At 45.6% G+C, this 9433-nt stretch overlaps 1 protein-coding gene across 1 annotated transcript in view; it reads left to right on the top strand.

The window, feature by feature from the left end:
• LOC108626315 (uncharacterized) overlaps positions 1-9433 on the top strand; it is a 109975-nt gene that overhangs the window by 40419 nt on the left and 60123 nt on the right. Inside the window, exon 3 of the mRNA XM_018026913.2 lies at positions 530-774. Within this exon, the coding sequence (XP_017882402.2) occupies positions 530-774 (245 nt within the window). The remainder of the gene's footprint in view (positions 1-529; positions 775-9433) is intronic.

Below are 9433 nucleotides of genomic sequence, written 5' to 3'. Positions count from 1 at the left end.
CAAGAAAGGTCGTATGCAATTTTCCCGTAGATCCTACGGTTTGGAAGTTATTAGCAAAAAACGAAAATTTGGAAGAAATTGAAGGGGTACCCCTTGGAAAAATCTCGGAAAAATCGAAAATTTTTTTTTGTTGTTTATTATTAGCAGTGTTCTTCCGACGTCTGATTTCTTTTTAAAAAATGCGTTTCTAAAGTGCATAAACTTTTGGGATTGACTGTATAGCCAATACATCCTTAAGCTTTATCCAATTTCTTACAATTAAATATAATTGAAATTGAAGGAAACAATTTCCTTGCTAAAGTATTCGATCAATAAAAGGATAAAAAGTATTGTGGGTAAGAAAAAGACGTTTGCGCATTGGTAATAAAAATGTATTCATCAACTTCTAGTTTTAAAGATCATTAATACTAATTTGCAGTTCATGCAAAACGCTGCGTTCTCTGACGGTTATCATTATGCACGATATTTATTATTACTGACCGACGCTCATGCAGATGTATTAAAGGCGGCAATGTGTTTCTGTTGACAGTGAGTGCGAGTAGCTACATAGTGTCAGTGGTGCTCGTCCTGATTGTTGGAGCACTCGTGGGTGTCCTGGCGACGGTATCGCATCATCTTCACCATCGTCGACTGCTACACGACGAGCCGGCCTCCGCCTCGATCTTGGATCACCATCGGCATCATCATCACCACCATCATCATCACCGCGAGGAATTCCCGGCGTCGCACCAACGACGTCTCCTGCTGCAGGACTACCGTCATCCTGCCACACCGGTGAGTCAATCACTCGTTACCTCACTCATCTTTCTATATGATTACACATTATAGTGAGCAAAGATGGAAAAAAAATTACGTCAGACTGTTGTCAGACTGTTGCATTAGGTATTAGATATTACGATTAAAATGGTGACGACTAAGATTAGGTCACTTCTACAGATAAAAAAGTTTTATATGATCAAACCAAATTCGTGCGTTAACAATTCGTTTGCTTCATGTTAAATCATTCGGTCGATTGACACATCGGACCAGTTTTGCCCTTCTTTCCATACGGTTCGAAGAATCCGTCTCGACCGCGTTTTCCGCGTGCCTCGCATCAACTATTCGATCGCATACCCGATTCCCGATAACGCGTTCCATGCGTCTTTGGATTGCCGACATGCGACAGGCGATAACGATGGATACTGGAACGGTAGGGGAATGGGTTAGAGGTAAAAGAAGGAAATGCGATTTACCAGCCTGACGGAGGTGCTTGCGGACGGCGTCGTCGACCTTCGACGAGATTATTACGCGATTCGAGGAACATCGAAGGCTGTCTGGAAAAAAAGCTGGTGCTATCTAATCTCGGCCGGGATGGTAGCGCAGCTGCGCCTATCTAATCCACATGTTTTCCTCTCGTTCGGCCGTCTGGAAAACCAGACCACGGCTCTCGCGTTCACATTCCATCCTCCTACTCTTTTTATGTCTGTCTTTCTCTCTCTCTGTTTCTCTCCTCCTTTTCGCTTTCCCCGTTCAGTTTTTCCACCGACTCTTTGTTCTTTTTCCTCCTTTGTTCCCATTCAGACGCGACTTTCCTTCTTCAAGGTTTTCCTCGACGGAGCTTCTTCTTCCCCTTCATCTCGCGAGATTTATTTCTCAGCGAAGATCGTAATCAAAGGCTTCCAAATGGCTCTCATATTTCCCGAATCGCGTAATGAATTTTTGGGTGATATGTTTTTATCACTGCGATGCGTCATTCTGAGATTTCTTCCCATCCTGTTAATGGTAACGCGATCGAACTGTAGCCCCAAACAGTAAGTGTCAGGATATAATATATGTAATTTGATTCGTCTATCGTTCACACGTTTGATAAAATTTACCTCCAAGGATGAGTACTACAATTTTTCTCATCTTTCACCGCTCTTTTCTACTCCAACTAATGGTAAGATCGGACCTTGAAAGTGGTCGATACCTACCTCTTCTCGCTTTTTGTATTCGCCTGTTCTGCTCGCTCTCTACTTTGTTCCATCTTTTCAATCGACTTCCCGTCATCTGCTTTCTCCGAGACCCCGTGGTCCTTCGTAGCCGACGAGAGGAGGCGAAAACGGTTCTTCTTCTCGTCGCTTCCACAAAAGATTTATTTCCAGCAGACGCGACAAGAGCCTGATAACATCAGCCTTGAAAACACGGAACGATGAAGAGAGAAAGGGAAGCGGAAAGGCGAACGGATAGAGAGGGAAACGTCCCTGATTCGATTTGTCTCGCGCGGGTACGACGTGCTTATGGCCCTGACGTCGGACTTCCGGAACACGGGACGTATTGTTTGCCTCCCGAGGACGCCGCCGCCGCCGTCGTCGTCGCCGCGACGCTAGACGTTATCGATCCGTACCGTCGTCGGCGGCCGTGCTTACGCGCGCGAATCCTACCACCTAAATAGAAATCAGTCGATAAATTTTCGGACCCCCCTCCCAGCCCCCCGCGATAGGCAAATGACCAGTAGCCTGGTGCTTAAGCCTTGTCCATCTGACAAATTACGGAAGCACGTAACGAGTGAATTTACACGCGTGGGAACTCCTTCGATGATATAAACTCTGGTCCCTATTACATTCAATATCTCGATTTTGAAAGAAGTTCATTCAAGTTTAGAATATTTACATTTTTTAGTGAGTGCATCATCATTCTAGATGTCAGAATACGTAAAATTCACACATCCGGAAGACAAATATTTATTCCATGGGATTATTGAAAATTCCGGTCTGGAATACTCCACTTAGTCCACGTAAAGAAACTCCCTCGAACTTGGGTCTCCGACTATAATTCGACAATTATCCCGGGAGCGAGAAGAAAAGCATAGAAAAGCAGATCCCTCTTTCGTGGAAAAACAATTCACTTTTCTTTATTTTTCCACGGGCGTGTACACACAGTGCCGCGACACGGTTCCGCAAGACGACAGGGGTAGCAGCGGAAATGCAAGCCGAGAGGGGTGGTTCGCGACGAGGAGCTTGAACCGGGCGGGCTACGGTGTTGCAACTTGAGCAGACCCGGCGAGGGTAGAGGAAGGGTGACGCCAGTTCGTGATCTAATTTGCAATGCAATCTGGAATAACAATGGTTGCGAAACCAGTGGGTGGACCTGACAGTTTCGACGAGCCCGCAGCTGCCAAGTTCCTCGAACGATGTGCTTGCTCTCGGGATTGATCTTTCGAACCGAGATTGTCGATGTCTTACAAAAAAGAATACTCTGACGTATTGTAATTGCAAAGTTAACTAAACATCGCCAATGTACATACGCGTTCAAACGTCATACGACACATAGAATATATTGGTAGACAAATTCAGATGAGAACTGGATTCTTTATTGATTTTGTACTTATCAGAAACAGGCGATCGTTACATAGAAGTGATTGTACTCGACATTGAGAGTAGACACGACTAAAATAGAAACTGAGTCGCCGAACTATCAGTCAAGGCACGGAAACGTTCACTTTTGCTTTCACGCGATGAAAGGGGACCGGGGCAGGCACACACGTCTCACTGGAATAGCGAGACTTTTCCTGAGTAGTCCCGTTCGCCCAAGAGAAAGCGAATCGTTCGTAATCGATATCGTTCGACGGAAACGCATCGAAGTGATGACTTTACTCGTTCGCCCTGCGAATTCGCGAGGGCCGCCTGGGCTTAAGGGTTCGTACGTACGTGTGTTTCTGAGTATCGGTTGCGCGTGTACTTGGAAAATGGAATTTTCCGAGTGTTCGTCTCGCACGTGACCCGAATTCACTGGGATCCCTTGTTTCCTCGTTTCGCGGGAAGAGATACTCGACACGAGAAAGTGAAAGGTCGGATTTCTTCAGTGGCTCGCAAAGAAATCGGAAATTGCTCTTTGTGCTCTTACCACAATTTTGTTCTATTTTTTTACGTGGATAAATGAGTTTGATATTTCAGTGGAATATAATTTCTCGTTTGCGAGGTTGTTAAACGTCGCCTTGTCGGGAAATATTATATTTTTTAGTCGCGGTATAATTTAATCTTAATAGATCTCGCATCAACTCTGGAATCATTTTCAAAAGCCCGTTTCTCGCAATCCGAGCTTCCTCCGGCTGCTTATCCCGTACGCCGGACAATCGATGATTTATACGGCCGAGTAAATCTGGGCTGGGTCGTGCAGCCAGTAATTAAATTTGATTTACGAATAAATAATCGATGTAACCGCGTACCGATGATTAATGAGCAATATTAATACGCGTTCTTAATTGACCCGATTTAATTCCACGTTACGCGTTCGCTTGTACAAAGTAAACGCGCGCACGCACACCTACGCGTTGATATCCCGTTGAACGAAACAGCCGAATATTCAGCCAGCGAACGAGAAGAGAAAAAATTACAGAAAGGGAGAGAAAAAAGACCGAGGCGAGAGGAAGGGTGAGAGAGAACTCGAAATGGCTTCCAATTATCCGGCGCGTAACGATATCGCCGATAAAAAAGGCGTGTCGCGACAAGTAATGACCGTCGAGCGAATTTTTCTGGCGACGCGCCTTCGTTCCGTGCGTTCCTTTTGGACGCGACGCGTCGCGGTGCCCCTTAACCCCTAAAACCATTTAACCCGTAATCTACGCGTTGCTCTTGCCCAGGACCCGCAGGACTGGTTTTACACGGTCCCGATGGGGCGTCGTGCTACGTCGCGCCGGGTGGACTAGTTCCATAACCACGAAACTTCTGGTAAACCGAGACCCGTGACCCGCCGAAAACGCTGATAAACTGTGGATCTCGGGAAGGAGACTCTGCATTAGTATTATATCAATGGTAAATGTGTACCACGAATGTGAGTGGAGTAGTTAAAAATCGGTATACGTTTAGCTTTTTCTATCAGTGTTTCGTTTATCTTATGAATCTTGGTTCATGAAACTCTTTATGTAATGCCTATCTATTTAATATAATTCGCGATTGGAACGAGAAACAGGAAAAGCAAATACATCTTGGAAAACAACTAGGGAGTATTAATACTATTAAAAGATGATTCCGGATGTTTTCATAGATTTGCTACTCTTTCATTATTCTTACATGAATTAAATTGTAGAGAAGTTGAGTTTATAGTTAATGGTAATCCTTTGCACAAACTTGAACAAGTGTATGTACGTGAACTCTAGATCCTCCACCCGACCTTCCCGATCCAAGATGGCTTCCACTACGGATGCCTGCGGGGGCAGGTGAGCAGGAGTAAATATTATGTCTAGTGCTATAGCTGGAGTCTCTGGTTACGACAAACTGCGATTGTTTTTCTTCTACCTGCTTTTCTTCTCGTCTATACTCGAGTACTGTAAAGTTGCGTACAGACTGGGATTCAATCGCCGGAATTACTCTCTTAGCAATCAAATAACTGATCGATTTACAAAAATTGATTAACAGGTAATATAGTGACAATCTTTTATTACCATGAGGGTATTGAGATACAGATTCATTTTTGCGACATGTGTTATTATATATTTAGTTATTTTAGCTTATTCCGATTTGTACACAACTTAATGTTGTTGCGACGTGGAATTTTATTTCGCGATTCATCAATTGATCGATCGATCGATCACATTTTTTACTTGAGCTGATAAAAAGAATTTAATTCCAGGATTGCGTTTCATATGTATACGCTTAAAATGATCATGCGATGTTGTTTTTACAGTAATTTAGAATATTGCATAAAAGGAAAGAGATCGATCTCGAATTAAAGAATATATTCCAATTTCTCGCCAGTTCTTAGACGTACGGAAAGTATTTCTGAAGTTATATGAAAAAGTACTTTCCCAATCCAGCCGAATCCTCCGTAACCGCTATTTCAACTTTTCCGCGAGGCTTCAACCGCACACTTTCGGGCCAGGTGGCTGTCAGCCCAGTCTGTTTACGATTCCTCTCGACGCGCTCAGATTTTTCTCGTTTCACGGTAGCTACGTACCGCGCGGCGCGTCAACTCGCGGACCGTCGATCACGATTCCGCGAGTCGCGTCGCACAAGGATGAAGTTTTCCCTCTCCGGGGGCTTTTTCTCGTCCACGTCGCAGATCGCGATGTTCTTGCGAATAATAATACCGTCGGTGCTCTACACAGCGCGGTGAAAAAAAAAACAGACGTGAGAGAGAAAGAGTCACGTAGGTACGGCGGTTTCTCGTCTCACCTTTGAAAGAATCTTCCTTGTAGTCGCGACTACGTGGCGTCGTCGTCTAGCGAAACGCGTTTTTACACAGATTCCCGCGAACCGAGTTTTCTCTTCAGCCGTTCTCGAGCCCCGTTGCCCGACGTCTCCTTCCGCGTAGACAAACCCCGGAGCACCCAACGCTCCTTCGTCCCTTTTCTCTAACCCCGCGGCTACCGTGAACTCCTTTCTGGCCCATTGTCCCGGTCCATTCAACGATAAGATTTTCTTACGGGGCTTTTCCGCCTCGTCCTTTTCAATGGCTCTCGCATCCATCCGCGAAATACCCGGTCGAGAACCTGTGCTCCTCTCAGACTGCGTCCAGGCCGGATTCACGCGTCTACCTTTTCTCCAGGAAAACGAGAAATTGTTGAACTCTAGAAACGACCGTCGTCAAATACGAGTGTGTATTGTCGTGAACGATTTTATTCACTCTTTTCAAACTGAAATTTTAGATATTTTTAATATGATATTCTTGTACAAAATAGACGAATATAATATTAAAAATATCTAACATTTTACTCCCATCACGTGTTGCGAAAAAAGAAGTTGGGCATGCCGTTCCCAAATATTGTCATATCGTTCTTTTCGCGATTAAATTGCTGTTCCTCGGCGTACACTGGAAGAACCGGTTGCCTCTATGTTTGAGTTACTCATCGATTAGCGAACCCTGGTTCATCTCGTCTCGCCGCCGTCGACGTTGCGACGCGACGCGGCGGCACTCGCCTCACGGTCCGCGTTAATTTGCACGTGACGAGATTCGAGAAGCGCATCCCACGATGCTATCTGAAGATGTTTTCGCGCTCGTGCACCTGGCGTTCCCGCGTTTCGCGGAAGAACCCGCTTGTTTAACCGGGGGGGCGGGAGGGGGGTCGAGACGTCGCTTTCAGTTTTATCTCGCAAGCTCGGCTCCGCTTTACACGCGTGCGTTACTCGGCGCGAATGCTCGGCGAATTATCTTGGGTACAACGTTTTTTGTTGTCAGAATCGTGGCCGGTTTTCTAAATCGTTTTTACCACATCGATGACCACAAACAGTCTCCCGCGTCTCACGTTTGACTGTCATGCCAAAACGAAGAAGTAACGCTGATTCGAACGTCTTCTGTTTATGAATAACGTTCGATTAAAGCTCCGTTTTTCACAAATGAAAAACTGAAAAATCATTACGAATCATAACAGAGAATCATTTTGGCACGACCCATTCTCATGACACACAGTCGTTTATCGCGGATCATTAGCACAACTCGTCGTAACAAATCAATTCTCCGGCAAGGGAGCCAATCCCGGCGCGCGATTCGAGCTTGTGCCGTTTCATTTCTCACGTCAGTTCCGCCAATCGTGCCTTGGACGATGATCTTGCTGATGGATGGATGCCATAAGCACTCCTTCACTGCTGAGTACATATGTAATAATCGCACCAAGTTGAGTGCGAAAAAATACTTACGTATGTAGATCATGAAAAAGCGCATATAACTTTTAACTAGCGCGATAAAACTCTTGAAAGCTCTCGAGCCACGTGCACAGTGGATTTAATATTTGAGATATATAGAAATAAAGAATGACAAAACATCTGCAGTACACCGGACACTTTCTCGGTCTACTCGCCTTAAAACAACAAAGGGTATACTTCTAGTCGCAAGTAAAACTTTCCCAGTTGTAGGTAAGCATCGTCGACGTTGTCTATTTTGAGTTCCGCGGCACGCTAATAGTTCGTCGTAACACGCGTTCACCGTAATCGTGCACTTTCCAAGAACAATTCGCGCGCACTCGCCGGGAAGAGAACAACGGGTTCGTCGGAAGCGAACCCATCCCACGGAAATCGTGTGTTCACGGGATTCGACGCGACGCGACGTGGTGCATCGCGTTAAGTGCAAAGAGAAGCAATGACCTGATTTGAAATTTATTACGTTTGGACGGCGTCCAAGTGCGGCGGTGCATCGACGTTTCGGCTCCGGCTGCCAAAAGCGAACGCGGGCCGGACCGCCGCAGCGAATGCACCGGGCAAGCAGCAACGATCCGTGGAAATAAAAAAGATCGGAAACGAGAAAAACGTCGAGGACGCGACTTCTCCGCGTGCTCACTTTCGTTCCTCGAATTCTTTCGCGCGTCATCCCAACGCTGATTCGACCCGGCGCGACGGTACGAGACGCGAAACATACACGAATCTCGATGTTTTTCCGAGTATGAGCATGCGGGGTTTTTTGTTTAAACGCGTTTTCATGCAATAGGGTTCCAGCAAAGGAGGATTGTAACAAACTGAATTGATTAAAACAAACTGAAATTCTGGATTTCGTTTAAGTGTCTTCGTTTTATTCCCAAAAATGTTTTTACATTATTAATAAAAAAGTAAGAGACGAAAGAAAGGAATGTTCCTCGGCATGAAGGAACTCAGAGAATTGTAGATATGTATTTTCTCTTATCTCGTGGCGACTTATCCATCGGAGCGTGACTTTTGCTAAGTAGCCTTGGAGCTAGTAGTCGACGCGGATTACCGATTGATCGGTCTCGTCGTCGTTACTTACTTGTCCCTTGATTTCGCGGTCTCGCGGTGCGGCTCAAGGAGAAACTTCGGGATGAGCCAGCGGTGAAATCAAGTTTGCCCGATCGGAATGTGACGTTAAGTGGGAAAACGCGATAGGATTGCGGGCGGATCCGACGTTGGAATGGCTTCTGGCAGGTTCTAATTCGTCAGAGGCAGAGACAAAGTTAACGAGAGAGATTGTGCCCTGGGTGTTGACCGAGGGAATTATAGGATTTCCCGTGGTTATTACAGCTGACGATTACGGCTGTAACCCTAGATAAAAATATCTTGTGCCCGTGATGCGTTTTTGTGACAGCCGAACATTGATAAATCATTGATTGGTAAAACGATTACCAAATTCGGTATTGCAAGGAAAACTAGTAAGAAGATTATAACAAAGTTCTTTAGCAAAAGTTAGATTCTTTGTTGCACAATTTCAAGACTCATTCAGAATATGAAATGTGAGACCGTAAGAAATCCTGGTGTTCCATATCGTTAAAAAGATGCCTGATGCTTGTCGCTCCACCCACGACTCGCACTACAGAGTAGACTCGGTAGACTATATCCGTCGGTTTCTACCCCGAGGGCACCGTCCCACTTTCAGCACGAGCACGTTCCATTAGCAAGAAAAGGGTGTTACGATAGTCGCGAGCGGGATACGTGCCTCGAGATTCGGGTCACCGTCGAGACACGATTTACCTGGCCGTTCACCGGGTCGTACGCCCGTTTCGAAGCAGGACACGCGTCGCGCCGCTCGATGAACG

The sequence above is a fragment of the Ceratina calcarata genome, unplaced genomic scaffold (assembly GCF_001652005.2).
Source record: "Ceratina calcarata isolate Rehan_Ccalc_2016 unplaced genomic scaffold, ASM165200v1 scaffold121, whole genome shotgun sequence".
In the NCBI taxonomy this organism is placed as follows: Eukaryota; Metazoa; Arthropoda; class Insecta; order Hymenoptera; family Apidae; genus Ceratina; species Ceratina calcarata.
Note: the sequence above shows the minus strand (reverse complement) of the source record. Positions and strands in the feature narration are given on the sequence as shown.